The sequence below is a fragment of the Heteronotia binoei genome, chromosome 6, assembly GCF_032191835.1.
Source record: "Heteronotia binoei isolate CCM8104 ecotype False Entrance Well chromosome 6, APGP_CSIRO_Hbin_v1, whole genome shotgun sequence".
NCBI classification, from domain to species: Eukaryota; Metazoa; Chordata; class Lepidosauria; order Squamata; family Gekkonidae; genus Heteronotia; species Heteronotia binoei.
Genome location: NC_083228.1, coordinates 139,663,478 through 139,684,286, shown reverse-complemented (window position 1 = coordinate 139,684,286; position 20,809 = coordinate 139,663,478). Strand labels below are relative to the sequence as shown.

General features: G+C 52.4%; 1 protein-coding gene across 1 annotated transcript in view; it reads right to left on the bottom strand.

Moving 5' to 3' along the window:
* Positions 1-20,207, bottom strand: part of ECEL1 (endothelin converting enzyme like 1) — a 182,287-nt gene extending 162,080 nt beyond the window's left edge. The window contains exon 1 of the mRNA XM_060242824.1: positions 19,446-20,207. Within this exon, the coding sequence (XP_060098807.1) occupies positions 19,446-20,207 (762 nt within the window). The remainder of the gene's footprint in view (positions 1-19,445) is intronic.
* Positions 20,208-20,809: the final 602 nt, after the last annotated feature.

Sequence of the window (20,809 nt, the reverse complement as noted above, 5' to 3'; positions counted from 1 at the left end):
CTTACCATCTCCTTTCCCTTCCTCTCACCACAACAGACACTCTGTGAGGTAGGTGGGGTTGAGAGAGCTCAGAGAATTGTGACAGGCCCAAGGTCACACAGCTGTCTGCATATGGAGGAGCGGGGAATAAAGCCTGGTTTTCCAGATTCGAGTCCACCACTCTGAACCACTACACCGAGAGAGAGCAGGTGTGGTGTAGTGCACAGAATGGTGGACTTAGGACCCCCAGCAACCTGAGTTCGAATCCCCTCTTCTTCTACAGAAGCTTGTTGGGTGACCTTGGGCCTGCCGCGAACTCCCAGCCATGTCTTCTTCACAGGGTCATTGTTGCAAGAAAACAGAGCAAGGGGGAACGACGGTCTAAAAGCCGGTGCGGGAGAAAGGAAAGGTCCCCTGTGCAAGCACCAGTCATTTCCGACTCTGGGGTGACTTTGCTTTTCACACACACACACACACACACACACACACGTGTTAGGTATATGTGTAGTTCTGCTGGTAGAGGGTGTTTCAGTTTGCATTTCTATCTCTTGTGTTAGGTATATGCAAAGTTTTGCTTGTAGAAAACAAGACTTAATAATTCTGCATTCCAAATATGCCAAATATTAGAAATAAAGGAAAGGAAAAGGAAAGGTCCCCTGTGCAAGCACCAGTCGTTTTTCGACTCTGGGGTGATGTTGCTTTCACGACGTTTTCACGGCAGACTTTTTATGGGGTGGTTTGCCCTTGCCTTCCCCAGTCATCTACACTTCCCCCCCCAGCAAGCTGGGGACTCCTTTGACCGACCTCGGAAGGATGGAAGGCTGAGTCAACCTCGAGCTGGCTACCTGAAAACCCAGCTTCCACCAGGGATCGAACTCAGGTCGTGAGCAGAGCTTAGGACTGCAGGACTGCAGCTTTAACACTCTGCGCCATGGGGCTCTTATTTGGGAGAAAAGCGAGGTATAAATAAAGAAATACAAATGCAAAATCAAGGTAGCCGTCAAAAAACCCACAACGCTCATTTAGAAAAGCAGACATCTGGGCCCAGACAAGCGGAATACGAAAGAGGACGGGCGCAAATCGGCAGGCGAGAATATGGAGGAGCCAATGGTGAGAAATATTAAGACAAACAAGGAGAGCGTCTTTCAATCTATCAGATGCAGGAAATTGCCCTGAGAAGTGAGGGGGGAGGGGAGGCAAGGTCTCGGCCGAAGGAGGAGCAGAAAGAATACAAAATCAATACTGAGAGATTGCAGAGAAATGAGTTCTTTGCATCTGCCTTCGCCGTGGAAGACACAGGGCACTTAACGCCCTAGAAATACGGTTTCCTGGAGGGGAGGGTCTTCAGAGCAGGCAAACAGGGAGGACTAGGGTTGCCAATCCCCAGGTAGGGGCAGGGGATCCCCTGGTTTGGAGGCCCTCCCCCTGCTTCAGGGTCATCAGAAAGCGGGGTTGAGGGGGGGGAGGGAAATGTCTGCTGGGAACCCTAGGGAGACTTATTCGCATAGGAAATAATGGAGAATTGATCCATGGGTATCTGGGGCTCTGCAGGGGGGCTGTTTTATGAGGTAGAGGCACCAAATTTGCACTATAGCAACTGGTGCCTCTCCCCAAAATATCCCCCAAGTTTCAAAATGATTGGACCAGGGGGTCCAATTCGATGAGCCCCAAAAGAAGGTGCCCCTATCCTTCATTACTTCCTATGGAAGGAAGGCATTGAAAAGGTGTGCTGTACTTTTAAATGTGATGGCCGGAACTCCCTTTGGAGTTCAACGATGCTTGTCACAGCCTTGATCTTGGCTCCATGATCCCAATGTCTCCTGGCTCCACCCCCAAAGTCCCCGGATATTTCTTAAATTGGACATGGCAACCGTACCTTCCAGAAGGTCAGAAAGTAGCAGGCCTCGTTTTGGGTAGGAGCTCACAGGACCTCTAAAATTTATTGTGCTCTTTCTTTCTTACAAAAAAAAGGTAGTCCCCCGTGCAAGCACCAGTCGATTCACAACATTTTTAAGGCAGACTTTTTAACTGGGTGGTTTGCCACTGCCTAGTGGCCCGTGGCGCAGAGTGGTAAAGCAGCAGTGCTGCAGTACTGTGGTCTGAACTCTCTGCTCACGACCTGAGTTCGATTCCGGCGGAAGCTGGATTCAGGTCGCCGGCCCGAGGTTGACTCAGCCTTCCATCCTTCCGAGGTCGGTAAAACGAGTCCCCAGCTTGCTGGGGGGGGGGGGGAGTGTAAGAGACTGGGGAAGGCAATGGCAAACCACTAGGGTTGCCAATCCCCAGGTGGGGGCAGGGGATCCCCCGGTTTGGAGGCCCTCCCCCCGCGTCAGGGTCATCAGAAAGCGGGGGGAGGGAAATATCTGCTGGGAACTTTATTGTTCCCTGTGGAGATGTATTCCCATAGGAAATAATGGAGAATGGATCTGCGGGTATCTGGGGCTCTGGAGGGGGCTGTTTGTTGAGTTAGAGGCCCCAAATTTGCAGTGTAGCATCTGGTGCCTCTCCCCAAAATACCTTCCAAATTTCAAAAAGATTGGACAAGGGGGTCCAATTCTATGTGCCCCAAAAGAAGGTACCCCTATCTTTCATTATTTCCTATGGAAGGAAGGCATTTAAAAAGTGTTCAGTCCCTTGAAATGTGATGGCCAGAACTCCCTTTGGAGTTCAATTATCCTTGTTCCTGGCTCCTCCCCAATGTCTCCTGGCTCCACCCCCAAAGTCTCCTGGTTCGACCCCCCAAAGTCCCCAGATATTTCTTGAATTGGACTTGGCAACCCTACAAACCACCCCCCCAAAAAAGTCTGCTGTGAAAACGTCGTGAAAGCAATGTCACCCCAGTCGGAAACAATTGGTACTTGCACAGGGGACCTTTCCTTTTCCTTGCCATTGCCTTCCCCAGTCATCTCCACTTTCCCCCCAGCAAGCTGGGGACTCATTCAACCGACCTCGAAAGGATGGAAGGCTGAGTCAACCTCAAGCCGGCGACCTGAACCCAGCTTCCACCAGGATTGAACTCAGGTTGCGAGCAAAGCTTAGGACTGCAGTACTGCAGCTTTACCACTCTGCACCATGGGGCTCTAACCCTCTCCCCCAAATAATTGCTTCTAGGCTCCACTCCTCCACTTGCAGCTGATGGAATGGCCTTGTGTCAGCCAGAGCTCTCTTATCTGGAGAACCGAGTTTGATTCCCCACTCCACTTGCAGCTGCTGGAATGGCCTTGGGTCAGCCAGAGCTCTCTTATCTGGAGAACCGAGTTTGATTCCCCACTCCACTTGCAGCTGCTGGAATGGCCTTGGGTCAGCCATAGCTCTGGCAGAGGTTGTCCTTGAAAGGGCAGCTTCTGGGAGAGCCCTCTCAGCCCCACCCATCTCACAGGGTGTCTGTTGTGGAGGGGAGAAGATATAGGAGATTATAAGCCGCTCTGAGTCTCTGATTCAGAGAGAAGGGCGAGGTATAAATCTGCAGTCTTCTTCTTCTTCTCACAGGGTGTCTGTTGTGGGGGGGAGAAGACATAGGAGATTGTAAGTTGCTCTGAGTCTCTGATTCAGGGAGAAGGGCGGGGTATAAATCTGACCCCACCTCACAGGGTGTCTGTTTTGGGGGGTGGGGGTGGGGGAGAAGATATAGGAGATTGTATAAGACAGAAGGGCGAGGTATAAATCTGCAGTCTTCTTCTTCTTCTAAGACAGAATTATCAAGCATGTAAAGGAAAAGATGCTGTTGAGGGAGAATTAATAGCGTTTCGGTCCAGGGAAGTTCTTCCTAAGCCTCCTTTTGGAGTTGTTAACAAGGATGCGGATTATAGAGAGCCGGTAGATACTATATCCTTAGACTACAAAAAAAAAAGCTTTTGACAAACTTCCTCACCACAGCCTTGACTTAAGTTTAGCAGTCACAGGGTAAGAGGACAGGTCCTTTTGCGGGTGAGAAATTGGTTCTATGACAGGGTTTAATATTTAATTATGAAGATACATATTTAATTTCTTCATAAATTATCCGGACGTGGGGTGGAGAGGTGAAACGGCCGCGTTTGCCAGTGACACCCAATTATTCAGGGCGGTGAGGACTAGAATAGATTGCGAAGAGCTCAAAAAAGACCGCAACAACACGACAAACCAGGTTCAATGCGAGTGTTCACCGATGCACATCAGAGAGGGGGGGAAAATCTTGAATTTACGTCCGCCGATGAGGTTTGAACCGGCGGGAACTGGCCAGGAACGAGATCTTGGGGTCACGGCAAAGAGCTTGGGGAAAATATTGACCGAGTGCGCAGCGGTGGTGAGAAAGGCAAATATTATTCTAGTGGTGGTTAGGAAAGCGACAGAAAACGAAATGGCCGGCCTCGTAATGCCCTCGTAAGGATGTATGCCGCAGCTGCGTTTGAAAGACTGGGTACGGTTCTGGACTTCTCTCAAAAGAGACATTACAGAACTGGAAAGGTACAGGAAAGAACTGAGCATTTCTCTAGGAGGGAAAGAAAAGGAGTTTGGGGGCTTTTCGATTTAGAGAAATGACATTGTGGGGGGGGGGGACACACATAATTTAGGTTTATAAGATGATGCATGGGGTAAAAAAGAAAAAGTGGATAGATGGAGCCTTTAAAAAACATATTCCATAATACTAGGACTTGGTACGGGGGTACCCAATGAAGGTAATGAACGTACATATGCATGAGGATAAGCAAAACACGATTCACATGGAACACTTTCCCTATGAAGAAAAATAGTGGTAGAGCATCTGCTTGGTAAGCAGGAGGTCCCAGGTTCAATCCCCGGCATCTCCAACTAAAAAGGGTCCAGGCAAATAGGCGTGAAAAACCTCAGCTTGAGACCCTGGAGAGCCGTTGCCAGTCTGAGTAGACGGTACTGACTTTACGGAGGGATGGTGGTTTAGAGGCAGAGCATCTGCTTGGTAAGCAGAAGGTTCCAGGTTCAATCCCCGGCATCTTCAACTAAAAAGGGTCCAGGAAAATAGGCGTGAAAAACTTCAGCTTGAGACCCTGGAGAGCCGCTGCCAATCTGAGTAGACAATACTGACTTTGATGGACCGAGGGTCTGATTCAGTAGAAGGCAGCTTCACATGTTCTTCATATAAGAAAGGTTAAAACGCTTGGGGTCCTTTAGCTTGGAGAAACATCAACTGCGGGGTGACATGTTCGAGGTTGACAAGATGATGCATGGGATAGAGAAGGTAGAGAAAAAAGTCCTTTTCTCCCTTTCTCACAATACGAGAACTTGTGGCCACTCAATGAAATTGCTGAGCAGTCGGGTTAGAACGGATAAAAGGAAGTCCTTCTTCACCCAAAGGGTGATTAACACGTGGAATTCACTGCCACAGGAAGTGGTGGTGGCTGCAAGCATAGACAGTTTCAAGAGGGGATTGGATAAACATATGGAGCAGAGGTCCATCAGTGGTTATTAGCCACAGCGTATTGATGGAACTCTCTGTCAGGGGCAAGTGATGCTCTGTATTCTTGGTGCTTGGAGGGGCACAATGGGAGGGCTTCTAGTGTCCTGGCCTCACTGATGGACCTCCTGAGGGCACCTGGTTTTTTTGGCCACTGTGTGACACAGAGTGTTGGACTGGAGGGGCCATTGACCTGATCCAACATGGCTTCTCTTATGTTCTTCTGTGACACAGAGTGTTGGACTGGATGGGCCATTGACCTGATCCAACATGGCTTCTCTTATGTTCTTAACTGAGCAGTAAATATAGCTAAGACTGGATGAAGGCCATTGGTAACACCTGTAAATAGCAGCAAATCAGCATACAGCATAATAAAACTTACAAATAGCCCTGACACACATACACACAAAATACAACCCCCCCCCCCCAAGTTTACAAATAGATGCCAGAACTGAAAGTCCTTCGCATGTGTAGTGAGAAATGAAACCCAACATCCTTGTTAAGCCCTGGGGGTTCCATTGTCCTGAGTGTTCTAATGACTCATAACTAAACAATTTCCCCATACTTGTCTGTTCCTGAAGTTCCTTTGCAATAAGACAGCTACTTTGAATTCCCCCATTGAATATCCTGGAAGGTTGAAGTGTTCTCCTACAGTTTTCTCAGTCTTGTGATTCTTGAACTGGGAGGGACGGTGGCTCAGTGGTAGAGCATCTGCTTGGGAAGCAGAAGGTCCCAGGTTCAATCCCTGGCATCTCCAAAAAAGGGTCCAGGCAAATAGGTGTGAAAAACCTCGGCTTGAGACCCTGGAGAGCCGCTGCCAGTCTGAGAAGACAATACTGACTCTGATGGACCTTTGAGGGTCTGATTCAGTATAAGGCAGCTTCATATGTTGATGTCAGATTGGTGTCCGCTTATCCTTTGCCATAGGGTTTCGCCTGTTTGCCCAGTGTAGAGAACTGAACAGCATTGTTGGCATTTAATGGCATATACAATGTTAGAAATAAGAGCCCCGTGGCGCAGAGCGGTCAAGCTGCAATACTGCAGTCTGAGCTCTCTGCTCACGACCTGAGTTCGATCCCCGGCGGAAGCTGGGTTTTCAGGTCGCCGGCTCGAGGTTGACTCAGCCTTGCATCCTTCCGAGGTCGGTCAAAGGAGTCCCCAGCTTGCTGGGGGGGAAGCCTAGACGACTGGGGAAGGCAGTGGCAAACCACCCCGTCAAAAGTGTGCCGTGAAAACGTTGTGAAAGCAACGTCACCCCGGAGTCGGAAACGACTGATGCTTGCACAGGGGACTACCTTGACATTTTAAAACCTTTTTTACAACGTTAGAAGGTGAGCAAGGGAAGGAGCCTGATAGGTTTACTCCTCAGTTACTTATACGCATTTTGCTTCATATAGGCAGTTCATGGCAACACCCTCCGCACTCTCTATCTCTCCGTAAAGGTTCGTGACATCTGTTTCAGCAGATGGGACGAAGTATGTGCACGCGACGGCTTTGTTCTGTCTTCGCCAGTGACTCTTGTCGTGGAGGGCCTTTAAAGAGCGTTACAGAAATTCACGGCAGAGGAGTCCGTGTGTGGCTATGAGTCACAATCATTGTTCCCATCCAGCACACGGTTGACCTAAAGGTCTATAGCACACGGCACCCTAAAATGAAGTACAAGCCAGAAAGGCAAGACTCTGCCCCAAGGAGCTTACAATCGACACTTCCTCGGTGGAGACACAGCAGAGGGGGAGGAAGAACGGGAGACTTCAGGAATAAAGGACGGGGAGCCAGGGCAGCTATGCAATCACTACTTGCGGGGGGGAGGGGGGGTGTCTAACAGTCACAAAGGGAACCTGGGTTTCCAGCCCTAGAATTGGCCATCCCCATTGGGGACCTGGCGATCAACTCGGAAGTATAACTGGTCTGTTCCTCTTGGGATTACAACAGATCTCCAGGTAAAAGGGACAGGTTTCCCCCGTGACAAAGGGCTTTGTTCTGGAACGGGGGTGGCCAAACTTGCTTAACATAAGAGCCACATACAATAAACATCAGATGTTTGAGAGCCACAAGACAGGAAGGAAGGAAGGAAGGAAGGAAGGAAGGAAGGAAGGAAGGAAGGAAGGAAGGAAGGAAGGAAGGAAGGAAGGAAGGAAGGAAGGGAGGGAGGGAGGGAGGGAGGGAAGGGAAGGGAAGGGAGGAAGGGAGGAAGGAAGGAAGGAAGGAAGGAAGGAAGGAAGGAAGGAGGGAGGGAGGGAGGAAGGAAGGGAAAAAGGGAGGAAGGGAGGGAGGAAGGGAGGAAGGAAGGAAGGAAGGAAGGAAGGAAGGAAGGAAGGAAGGAAGGAAGGAAGGAAGGAAGGAAGGAAGGCAAATAGATGGCAGAGGTGGAAAGAAAGAAGAAGAATTGAAGATTTATATCTTGCCTTCTCTCTAAATCAGAGACTCCGAGTGGCTTACAATCTCCTTTATCTTCTCCCCCCACAACAGACACCCTGTGAGGTGGGTGGGGCTGAGAGGGCTCTCACAGCAGCTGCCCTTTCAAGGACAACTCCTGCGAGAGCTATGGCTGACCCAAGGCCATTCCAGCAGCTGCAAGTGGAGGAGTGGGGAATCAAACCCGGTTCTTCCAGATAAGAGTCCACACACTTAACCACTACACCAAACTGGCTCTCAAAAAAAGAAGTCTGCAGATTTATACCCCGTCCTTCTCCCTGAATCAGAGTCTCAGAGTGGTTTACAATCTCCTATATCTTCTCCCCCCACAACAAACACCCTGTGAGGTGGGTGGGGCTGAGAGGGCTCTCACAGCAGCTGCCCTTTCAAGGACAACCTCTGCCAGAGCTATGGCTGACCCAAGGCCATTCCAGCAGCTGCAAGTGGAAGAGTGGGGGAATCAAACCTGGTTCCCCCAGATAAGAGGCCGCGCACTTCACACCGCACCAAACCGGCTCTGTTAACTTTAGCAACTTTAAATTCAATGCATGCTCCAAACCTCCAGCCGACTTGGCTTAGAGAAGCGAATTAAAGAGACAAATGCCTTCTCCAAGCTGACCAATGGGGTGGTGGGAGCTTCAAGAGCCACACGATATGTGTGAAAGAGCCACACGTGGCTCCCGAGTCACAGTTTGGCCACCCCTGTTCTGGAAGGTGGACTCTATGGCATTATACTTTCCCGAGGTCCCTCCCCTCCTCAAACTCCGCCCACCCTAGACTCCACCTCTAAACCGCCAGGATTTTCCCAACCCACAGTTGGAAACCGTAAGTGGGGGCCATTTTCTGGGGGAGAGCCAGGAAGTGGAAGGCAAAGTTTGACCCTTCCTCTCCCCCGCCCCCCAAATATCCTTCCTTGCAGAATTCCTCCTTGCTGGTGGAGCCAAAACCAGATAGGCTGCGATTAAAAAGAAGGGTAAAGGTAGTCCCCATGGCATAGAGTGGTAAAGCAGTCCTAAGCTCGGCTCACAACCTGAGTTCAATCCCGGCGGAAGCTGGGTTCAGGTCGCCGGCTCCAGGTTGACTCAGCCTTCCATCCTTCCGAGGGCGGTAAAAGGAGTCCCCAGCTTGCTGGGGAGAAAGTGTAGATGACCAGGCTAGGCAATGGCAAACCACCCTGTAAAAAAAAGTCTGCTGTGACAACGTCGTGATGCGACCTCACCCCAGAGTCGGAAACGACTGGTGCTTGCACAGGGGACTGCCTTGACCTTTTTAGTCCCCTGGGCAAGCATCAGTCGTTTCCGACTCTGGGGTGACGTTGCTTTCACAACGTTTTCACAGCAGACTTTTGACGGGGTGGTTTGCCATTGCCTTCCCCGGTCATCTAGTTTCCCTCCAGCAAGCTGGGTCCTCATTTGACCGACCTCGGAAGGATGGAAGGCTGAGTCGACCTGGAGCTGGCAACCTGAAACCAGTTTCCTCCGGGATCGAGCTCAGGTCGTGAGCAGAGAGTTCAGACTGCAAGACTGCAACTTTACCGCTCTGCGCCACGGGGCTCTTAGGCTGCGTTTACACACGCTAAATAAATCAGACGAATTTTGCACTAGGGAGAGATGGAAAGCCCTTTTGCTTGGGTTTTGCACAAGCTGCCCCGGAGCTGTGAGTTGGCCTGCTGCTTTTCTGCAGCAAGCGAGATCCTCTTACAACAGGTTTCTGCTTGCCACCAAAAAGTGGCACACCAACTCACGTCTCCGGGACAGCTTGTGCGAAGAGAAGCGCTGGGGGCAAAAGGGCTCTCCACTCGGAACAAGGCCTAGTGTGAAATCGGCCTCACTTACAATCCACTTTCAATGTGCTTTCATAGAAACATAGAGTTGGAAGGGACCTCCGGGGTCATCTAGTCCAAACCCCTGCACAATTCAGGAAACTCACAAATACCTCCCCCTAAATTCACAGAGTGGTAAAGCTGCAGTACTGCAGTCCAAAGCTCTATGCACGACCTGAGTTCGATCCCAGAGGAAACTGGGTTCAGGTAGCCGGCTCCACATTGACTCAGCCTTCCATCCTTCCAAGGCTGGTAAAGTGAGTACCGGTTTGCTGGGGGGAAAGTGTAATGACCGGGGAAGGCAATGGCAAACCACACCGTAAAAATCTGCCGTGAAAACGTTGTGAAAGCAACGTCATCCGGAAACGACTAGTGACTACCATTACCTTTACTTTTTAAATCCACAGGATCCACACTGCTGTCAGATGGCCATCTAGCCTCTGTTGAAAAACCTCCAAGGAAGGAGAGCCCACTACCTCCCGAGGAAGCCTGTTCCACTGAGGAACCGCTCTAACGGTCAGGAAGTTCTTCCTAATGTTCAGCTGGAAACTCTTTGGATTTAATTTCAACCCATTGGTTCTGGTCCTACCTTCTGGGGCCACAGAAAACAATTCTACCTCATCCTCTAGATGACAGCCCTTCATGGACTTGAAGATGGTGATCCTATCACCTCTCAGCCGCCTCCTCTCCAGGCTAAGCCTGCCCAGCTCCTTCAACCTTTCCTCATAGGACTTGGTCTCCAGACCCCTCACCATCTTCGTCGCCCTCCTCAACCCATTGGTTCTGGTCCTTCCTCCTGTTTAAAGAAGAAGAATCATAGAATCATAGAGTTGGAAGGGACCTCTAGGGTCATCTAGTCCAACCCCCTGCACATTGCAGAAAACTTACAAACACTTCCCCCTAAATTCACAGGATCCACATTGCTGTCAGATGGCCATCTAGCCTCTGTTTACCGAGGAAGAAGAGCCCACCACCTCCCGAGGAAGCCTGTTCCACTGAGGAACCGTTCTAACGGTCAGGAAGTTCTTCCTAATGTTGAGCCGGAAACTTCTTTGGATTTAATTTCAACCCGTTGGTTCTGTTCCTACCTTCCGGGGCCACAGAAAACAATTCCACACCATCCTCTAGATGACAGCCCTTCAAGTACTTGAAGATGGTGATCCTATCACCTCTCAGCCGCCTCCTCTCCAGGCTAAACAGGCCCAGCTCCTTCAACCTTTCCTCACAGGACTTGGTCTCCAGACCCCTCTATAGGACAGCCCTTCAAGGACTCGAAGATGGTGATCCTATCACCTCTCAGCCGCCTCCTCCTCTCCAGGCTAAACGTGCCCAGCTCCTTCAACCTTTCCTCATAGGACTTGGTCTCCAGACCCCTCACCGACAGGATTTTGCCAGTCCACACGGTAAAAATCCAGTTCAGAAGTGCATTGAAAGTGGATTGAAAGTGCATAGTTTAGGCTGTGTGACTGCAGCCATGGAATCTCAAACTAGTGGGGGGGGGGGAATAAGCACTCAAGGGTTGCCAGCTGTGGGTTGGGAAATACCTGGAGATTTGGGGGGGGGGGCGGAGCCTTTGAAGGACGGGGTTTGCGGAGGGAGCTTGGCAGGGTAGAATGCCACAGAGTCCACCCTCCGAAGCAGCCACCTGGTCCAAGGGAACCCATCGCTTTTGCCTGGAGATCTACTGTAACCCCAAGAGAGCTCCAGCCTATCTGTTATACATTTGTGAGTTCCTTGCATTGTGCAGGCGGTCAGACTAGATGACCCTGGAGGCCCCTTCCAACTCTAGGATCCTATGATTCTAAGGAATGGGTGGAATGATATGGTATTGAGCTAGTGCCTATCGGGAAGTTTGATTAAGTGGTCTTAGTTGATGTCAAAAAGAAAAATTGAGCAGGTATCTGAACCAAGCGGGAGTCGAGTGGCACCTTTAAGACCAACCCAGTTTTATTGGTGTAGCCAGTTTGGTGTAGTGGTGAAGTGTGCGGACTCTTATCTGGGAGAACCGGGTTTGATTCCCCATTCCTCCACTTGCAGCTGCTAGCATGGCCTTGGGTCAGCCATAGCTCTCTTATCTGGGAGAACCGGGTTTGATTCCCCACTCCTCCACTTGCAGCTGCTGGAATGGCCTTGAGTCAGCCGTAGCTCTCTTATCTGGGAGAACCGGGTTTGCTTCCCCACTCCTCCACTTGCAGCTGCTGGAATGGCCTTGAGTCAGCCGTAGCTCTCTTATCTAGGAGAACCGGGTTTGATTCCCCACTCCTCCACTTGCAGCTGCTGGAATGGCCTTGAGTCAGCCGTAGCTCTCTTATCTGGGAGAACCAGGTTTGATTCTCCACTCCTCCACTTGCACCTGCTGGAATGGCCTTGGGTCAGCCAGAGCTCTCTTATCTGGGAGAATCGGGTTTGATTCCCCACGCCTCCACTTGCAGCTGCTGGAATGGCCTTGGGTCAGCCATAGCTCTCTTATCTGGGAGAACCGGGTTTGATTCCCCACTCCTCCACTTGCACCTGCTGGAATGGCCTTGGGTCAGCCATATCTCTGGCAGAGGTTGTCCTTGAAAGGGCAGCTGCTGTGAGAGCCCTCTCCAGCCCACCCACCTCACAGGGTGTCTGTTGTGGGGGGAGAAGATGTAGGACGGGGTGGCCAATGGTAGCTCTCCGGATGTTTTTTGCCTACAACTCCCATCAGCCGCAGCCATTGGCCATGCTGGCTGGGGCTGATGGGAGTTGTAGGCAAAAAAAAAAAAAACATCCAGAGAGCTACCGTTGGCCACCTCTGCCACAAGGGGTGATTAAAGGGGTGACTAGAATGATTAAAGGTTTGGAACACTTTCCCTAGGAAGGAAGGTTAAAACACTTGGGGCTCTTGAGCTTGGAGAAACGTTGACTGCGGGGTGATGATAGAGGTTTACAAGATAATGCATGGGATGGAGAAAGCAGAGAAAGAAGTCCTTTTCTCCCTTTCTCACAAGACAAGAACTCGTGGGCATTCAGTGAAATCGCTCAGCAGTCGGGTTAGAACAGATAAAAGGAAGTCCTTCTTCACCCAAAGGGCGATTAACACGTGGAATTCACTGCCACAGGAGGTGGTGGCGGCTACAAGCATAGCCAGCTTTAAGAGGGGATTGGATAAAAATATGGAGCAGAGGTCCATCAGTGGCTGTTAGCCACGGTGTGTGTTTATATATATATATATATATATATATATATATATATATATATATATATATATATATATATATATATATATATATATATATATATATATATATATATATCTGTGTGTGTGTGTATGTATACACACACATATATTGACCACTGTGTGACACAGAGTGTTGGACGGGATGGGCCATTAGCCTGATCCAACATGGCTTCTCTTATGTTCTTATGTTAAGGGTATAATGGAGAATTGCTGTGGGTATCTGGAGCTGCAGAGGGGCTGTTTCTTGAGGTTGGGGCACCGAATTTTCAGCATAGCATCTGGGGCCTCCCTTCAAAACAACCCCCAAGTTTCCAAAACATTGGACCAGGGGTTCCAATTCTATGATCCGCTGCCCCCCTCTCCTTCATTATTTCCAGTGGAGAGAAAGCATTTAAAAGGCCTGCGGTGCCTTGAAATGCGATGGCCAGAACTCCCTTTGGAGTTCCGTTCTGCTTGCCACACCCTGGCTCCTGGCTCCACCCCCCAAAGTCTCCTGGCTCCACCCCCAAAGCCCCCAGATATTTCTTGAGTCAGACTTGGCAACCGGTTCCAGGGGCTCCGGTTCTCCCCTCAGCCCCCTCCCCCCCCCCCGCCCCGCGGAGCTTCTCCCCCTCCATGCACGCCTCCCCCCCAGCACCCCCATCCTCCCCACCCCCACCGCCTCCTCTCTGTATGCGACTCCACCGCTAGGCTGGAAAATTGCCTGGCACGCCGCTTGAGCTAAACACCGCAATTACCAGGAGGGAAATTGCCTGGCGAAGTTTTCCCTCCCGCCGAAGTCCTATTAATTTGGGGAGGTGGGGGGGGGGGGAGAGAGAGAGAGAGAGAGAAAGACTCTAAGCCGGCGCCTTCGCCGCGCAAGAGTTATTTGCCATGCAAATCCAGCAGGGCCCACCCAGCGCGCCTCTCCCGGGCCGCGCAGGCAATTAGCGCGCCTACTCGCGAGCAAACACCTCCGCCTCGCCGGCATGCAGGCAAGCCGGGGGCTCCTCCTCGCTCCAACAGCCGAAGGGCTGGCGGCGGGCAAGGAGTTGCGCTTGGAACGCGCGCAATCGGCCGCGCGTGGAGCGTGCTTGTGTCCTTGGAACGGGGGTGCGTTGTGCGCACTGGCGTTGCCCGACCTCCCCGGCTCGGACCGGCCGAATCCTGCTCCAACAGCCGAATTGCTGGCGGCGAGCAAGGAGTTGCGCGTGAAACGCGCGCAATCAACCGCACAGGGAGCGCGCAACCGGCCGCGCGTGGAGCGTGCTTGCGTTCTTGCAACTGGGGTGCGTTGTGCTCACTGGCGTTACGAGGCCTCCCCGGCTCCGGCCGGCAGAATCCCGCTCCAACAGCCGAACTGCTGGCAGCGAGCAAGGAGTTGCGCGTGAAACGCGCGCAATCAACCGCACGGGGGCTGCGCAACCGGCGGCGCGTCGAACGTGCTTGCGTTCTTGCAACTGGGGTGCGTTGTGCGCACTGGCGTTACGAGGCCTCCCCGCCTCGAGCCGGCCGAATCCCGCTCCAACAGCCGAATTGCTGGCGGCGGGTAAGCACTGAACGCGCGCATGGAGCGTGCCTGCTTCCTTGAAGCTGGGGTGCGTTCTAAGCCCTGGCTTTGGTCAGGCCTCCACACCGCGGGCTGGTTAGGGGTTGCCAAGTCAGATTCAGACAATATCTGGGGAGTTTGTGGGTGGAGCCAGGAGACTTTAGGGGCGGGGCCAGGAGACATTGGGGGTGGAGCCAGGAGGGAGGGAAAGAGCCAGAGCTTCATTAGGGTTTGTAGAATCTTTCGGGCTCAAGTGCCCTGTTCTACTGGAGAAAGTTTTCCTTCCAGACGTTTCGTTCTCGGCTGCGGAGAACATCCTCAGTGGCGTTGCAGCCGGAGCAGGCGCTCTGACCTTCTTGGCTGCTGTGCATTGAGTGAGGCCAGGGCTGCTGGAGAGCTGCTATTTAGAGGCTGGAGGGGGTGTGATGAAAGGGCAATTGGTTTGCTTGCCCTTTGTTTGCCAGGGCAGCTCTCCAGCAGCCCTGGCACAGCAGCCAAGAAGGTCTGAGCGCCTGCTCCGGCTGCAACGCCACTGAGGATGTTCTCCGCAGCTGAGAACGAAACGTCTGGAAGGAAAACTTTCTCCAGTAGAACACGGCACTTGAGCCCGAAAGATTCTACAAACCCTAATGATGTTACCAGCCGTGAAAACCTGAAATCTTTGATAGCCAGAGCTTCCTTTACCCAGTTCTCTGGATCCCACGGGAGAGATACACCAAAAGCACTTTTTAAGACCAATGAATGCTAAAGTTTTAAGTTTTTTTTAAAAAATCCTTTAATCATGTTTGTCTGCTCCTTTATAACATTTATATCTCTGCTACCTAACCCGACAAGGTCTCATTTATGTCAGGTCCAGCCCTTATAACAGATGAGTTCATCACCGCTGGGTTGGTCAGTGCTTGGATGGGAGACCATCAAGGCAGTCCGGGGTTCCTGTGCAGAGACAAGCAACCAGCAATGGCAAACCAACATAGAAGAAGAAGAAGAAGACTGCAGATTTATACCCCGCCTTTCTCCCTGAATCAGAGACTCAGTGCGGCTTACAATCTCCTATATCTCCTTCCCCCACAACAGACATCCTTGTGAGGTGGTTGGGGCTGAAATGGCTCCCAGCAGCTGCCCTTTCAAGGACAACTCCCACAAGAGCTATGGCTGACCCCAGGCCATTCCAGCAGGTGCAAGTGGAGGAGTGGGGGAATCAAACCCGGTTCTCCCAGAGAAGAGTCCACACATTTAACCACTACACCAAACTGACCCAAGGCCATTCCAGCAGCTGCAAGTGGAGGAGTGGGGGAATCAAACCTGGTTCTCCCAGAGAAGAGTCCACACACTTAACCACTACACCAAACTGACCCAAGGCCATTCCAGCAGCTGCAAGTGGAGGAGTGGGGGAATCAAACCCGGTTCTCCCAGAGAAGAGTCCACACACTTAACCACTACACCAAACTGACCCAAGGCCATTCCAGCAGGTGCATGTGGAGGAGTGGGGGAATCAAACCCGGTTCTCCCAGGGAAGAGTCCACACATTTAACCATTCCACCAAACTGACCCAAGGCCATTCCAGCAGGTGCACGTGGAGGAGTGGGGGAATCAAACCCGGTTCTCCCAGGGAAGAGTCCGTGCACTTAACCACTCCACCAGGGGTGGCCAAACTTGCTTAATGTAAGAGCCGCATAGAAGAAATGTCAGGTGTTCGAGAGCCGCAAGACACGAGCGTTAGATGTTCGAGAGCCGCAAAACAAGAGGGGGGGAGCAGCGGAAAGAAAGCGACTTTCATTTTAATTGCAATTCTCCCAGAGGTTTCAAGAGAGCAATGCCTTCTGCAAGCTGGCTGACGGGGCTTGGAGAACCACACAATCTGTGGGAAAGAGCCACACGCGGCTTCCACGCCACAGTTTGGACACCCCTGCGCTGCACTGTAGTCAGATCTCAGAAGCTAACGGGTCAGCCTGGTTAATACTTGGATGGGAGACCAGCAAGGAAGTCCTGGGATGCTACTCAGAGGCACCTCTGAGCGTCACTCTCCTCGAGAACCCTGCAAGGTTGCCATAATTCAGCGGCAACTTGACAGCCCTTTCCCCCACCGAACATGTCCAAAGTGTCGCGCGGGCGAGACGCGCACCGTTCGGCGCCACAGGGCTGCCGGGCGAAGCTGCCGGCCTTCGACGAGCTCCCCCGGCCCTCCGAAACAAAACAAACGTTTCTGCCTAAAAAGGACCGAGAAATCGATTTCACAGCACCTTGGGCGTACGGAGAGCTTCGATCGCCAATTAAAAGGCCCTCCCAGGAAGCGAGGCGGTGGACGATCGCCGCCTGAGACCTCGGCGAGCGCGGCCGTCTGTCCAAACGGATGGACGAGACATTTCAAGGCTTTGACTCGGAATTGGCTTTGTGGGCTGCCAGCTCGCCCGTCGACAGACCAGGGAATCGTTCCGCCCGGCATATAGAGATCTCGTGCCTCCGGCTCTTTCCCAGCCCGTTCCTTCATTTGCTAATACATGCTGCTAATTAGGGCCGGAAAGCATCGATCCGTTTGTTGATGTGTTCATTCATCACAGGTACAAAAATCTTGGATTTTGGAATGGGGCGGCGGGAGTCCGCCGTGAAATGCGGAGCAGGGAAGACTCAAGGTATTTCTGCTGTTCCGAGAGAAGGGTACCCACCCAATTCTGGGCTGAGGTCTCCGCTGGCTGGATTGAAGCCCCGTGCCGGTGCAGGTCCAGAAATAAATGGCCCATCAGCATCCTGGATATGGGACGGCTGATCCCCAGCAGTGTCTTGGACCCCCACCCCACCCCCCTTGTGTCACCCCACAAAATCACTTTGGTTGAAGAGCCTGCCCTCGTTTGTGGATAGAAGGAGAAGGAGGAGAAGAAGAAGACAACGATGAAGGTACTTTCTCACCCAAAGGGTGAATAACACAGGGAATTCACTGCCACAGGAGGTGGCGGCGGCGGCTACAAGCATAGTCAGCTTCAAGAGGGGATTGGAGAAGCATCTGGAGCAGAGGTCCATCAGGGGCTATTAGCCGCAGCGTATTGTTGGAACTCTCTGTCTGGGGCAAGTGATGCTCTGGATTCTGGGTGCCTGGGGGGGGGCAACAGTGGGAGGGCTTCTAGTGTCCTGGCCTTGCTGGTGGACCTCCTGATGGCACCTGGGTTTGGACCCCTGTGTGACACAGAATGTTGGACTGGATGGGCCATTGGCCTGATCCAACATGGCTTCTCTTATGTTCTTATGTGACACAGAGTGTTGGACTGGATGGGCCATTGGCCTGATCCAACATGGCTTTTCTTATGTTCTTATGTTGAAGAAGAAGAGGTGGAGGAGAAGGAGGAAGAGGTGGAGATTGGAGTTATACCCCACCCTTCACTTGGAGTCTCAGAACAGCTTACAGTCTCCTTTCCTTTCCTCTCCCACCAACAGACACCCTTTGACCATAGATATCCTGCCCTATACTCTGAATCTCAGAGTCTCAGAGCAGTCACAATCTCCTTTACAATCCCCCCCCCCCACACACACACACAACAGACACCCTGTGAGGTAGGTGGGACTGAGAGAGCTCTCCCCAGAAGCTGCCCTTTCAAGGACAACCTCTGCCAGAGCTATGGCTGACCCAAGGCCATTCCAGCATCTGCAAGTGAAGGAGCGGGGAATCCAACCCGGCTCTCCGTACACTTCACCACCACACCAAACGGGCTCTCTTGTGAGGTCGGTGGGGCTTGAGAGACCTCTGAGAGAATTGTTCTTGAGAGAAAAGCTCTGAGAGAACTTGTGACTAACCCAAGGTCACACCAGCAGCTGCCTGCGGAGGAGGAGTGGGGGAATCAAATTCTCCCAGATTAGAGTTCACGCTCTTAAGCATAATATCCAACTGGCTCTCTCTAAAAGCATCTTGCCCTCACCTGGGTAGCCCAGATTGGCCCAATCCTTCTCAGAAGTTCAGCAGGGCCAACCCTGGTGAGGGCTCAGATGGGAGACCACCAAGGAAGATGGCGGTTGCTGTGCAGAGGCAGAGGTGAGGGCAGACCACCTCTCTTCATTTGCCCTGACCTCTATTTGTCTTCCTTCCATCCTTTCTTGTGACTGACCCAAGGTCACACCAGAAGCTACATATGGAGGAGTGGGGAACATAAGAACACAAGAACATCAGAGAAGCCACGTTGGATCAGGCCAGTGGCACATCTAGTCCAACACTCTGTGTCACATAAGAACATAAGAGAAGCCATGTTGGATCAGGCCAATGGCCCCTCCAGTCCAGCACTCTGTGTCACATAAGAACAGAAGAGAAGCCATGTTGGATCAGGTCAGTGGCCCATCCAGTCCAACACTCTGTGTCACATAAGAACATAAGAGGAGCCATGTTGGATCAGGCCAGTGGCCCCTCTAGTCCAACACTCTGTGTCACATAAGAACGTAAGAGAAGCCATGTTGCATCAGGACAACCTCTGCCAGAGCTCTGGCTGACCCAAGGCCATCCCAGCAGCTGCAAGTGGAGGAGGGGGGAATCAAACCCGGTTCTTCCGGCTAGCCTACGCCTGACTAGATAAATCTAGCTTATCAGACTTTAGTGAAAATACTGTATAGTTTTAACGTTAAGATTTTAAGGTTTTTAGGTTTTAAACGCTTTGACTTTTTAAATGTAATAACTTCGCACTCTGTTTATTGTTTTATCATTTGTTGTGAGCCGCCCTGAGCCATTTTTATGGGAAGGGCGGGATATAAGTCATAGAATGAATAAATAAATAAATAAATAAATAAATAAATAAGAGTCCATGCACTTCACCAGTACTCCAAACTGGCTCTCAGGAGACAGACACCCTGTGAGGTGGGTGGGGCTGAGAGGGCTCTCACAGCAGCTGCCTTTTCAAGGGCAACCTCTGCCAGAGCTCTGGCTGACCCAAGGCCATTCCAGCAGGTGCAAGTGGAGGAGTGGGGAATCAAACCCGGTTCTCCCAGATAAGAGTCCGCACACTTAACCACTACACCGAACTGGCTGAAAGGGCGAAAAGGACTTATTTCTCTACCTTCTCTATCCCAGGCACCATCTTGTCCACCCATCCCCTCGCGAAGCCCCGCAACTTACCCGAATGACGTAGCGGGAGGAGTTCTTGTCGTCCAGGTTGACGGTGAGGGAGAAGAAGACAGCCGTGCTGTAGACTCCCTGGGTCTTGTACAAGAGCTCGTTGAAGTCCCAGCGGGCCTGCCGGCCGGTCAAAGCCATGTCCCACCCGCCGCAGTCCTCGATGACCTCCAGCATAGGCCGGGCACCCTGGCTGTCGATCTCCACCATGTCCAGGCAGGAGCGGAAGAACTCCTTGACCTTGCGCTCGGCCGAGGCCCGGTGGCCCCGCCGGACGGGCCGGAGAAGGAGGCGCCGCAGCTTCTCCTCGTTCTGCTCGCCGATGGCGGCGATGATGCCGTAGATGAGCTTGTCCTCGGGGATGGCGTGGCGGCGCAGCCAGCCGCCGCAGGCGAAGGAGTAGAAGTCCTTGCAGGGGTCGATGGTGGGGTCGATGTTGCCGGCGACGAAACGGGAGGCCTTGCCGAAGGCCTTGCGCTCCTGGCAGCCCTCCAGACAGTAGGCGTCCTGCTCCAGCGCCAGGTACTTGAGGGCCAGGATACAGCCCAAGATGACGCACAGGCCCGCCGCGAAGACCAGGCCGGAGAGCAGGCAGATCTCCCGGCGGCTCCAGCGGGGCAGGCCGCAGCGGGGTTTCTTGGGCCCCGGGGCGCCCAGCTGAAGGTTGAAGCCATTGGGCAGGGTGGCGCCCCCGCTGTATTTGCTCACGTACTTGACCTCCTGGAACTCATCGTAGTGGGCCGTCAGGGAATAGGTCTTCTCCATGCTGGGGGGCTGGAGGGGTGTCGTTGGACAGGGACGGAGGGCAGAGGGTCACTGGGCGGCCATGGCGTTTGGGCTGCGTCCAGGAGGGGGCGCTCAAGTGAAGGAATCCGGCCGGCCGCAGTTCATGGTTTCTCCTCCGCCGCACTGACGATCCCGCTGAGTTTTATACTGGGGGGAAAAAAAGGAAATCAGAAAGGTACGTCTCGGTTTTAGGATTGTAAATTGTGCGGACGGCTGCACGGCGTATCTTGTTTTTAATGTTCATGCGGTTCGATTGGTTCTTGTGAGCCGCCCTCAGCCCATTAGGGGAAGGCGGGATAGAAATGTGATAAAATAAAAATAAATGGCTCGCTGGGGCCTGGCTTGGCGGAGTGTCAGGGAATCCCTCCCCGGCGTGGGGACGGAGCGCTCTCTCTCTCTCAGCATGGGGATGGAGAGCCAGTTTGGTGTGGTGGTGAAGTGCGCGGGCTCTTATCTGGGAGAACCGGGTTCGATTCCCCACTCCTCCACTTGCACCTGCTGGAATGGCCTCGGGTCAGCCAGAGCTCCGGCAGAGGTTGTCCTTGGAAAAACATCTGGAGAGCTACCGTTGACCAGCCCTG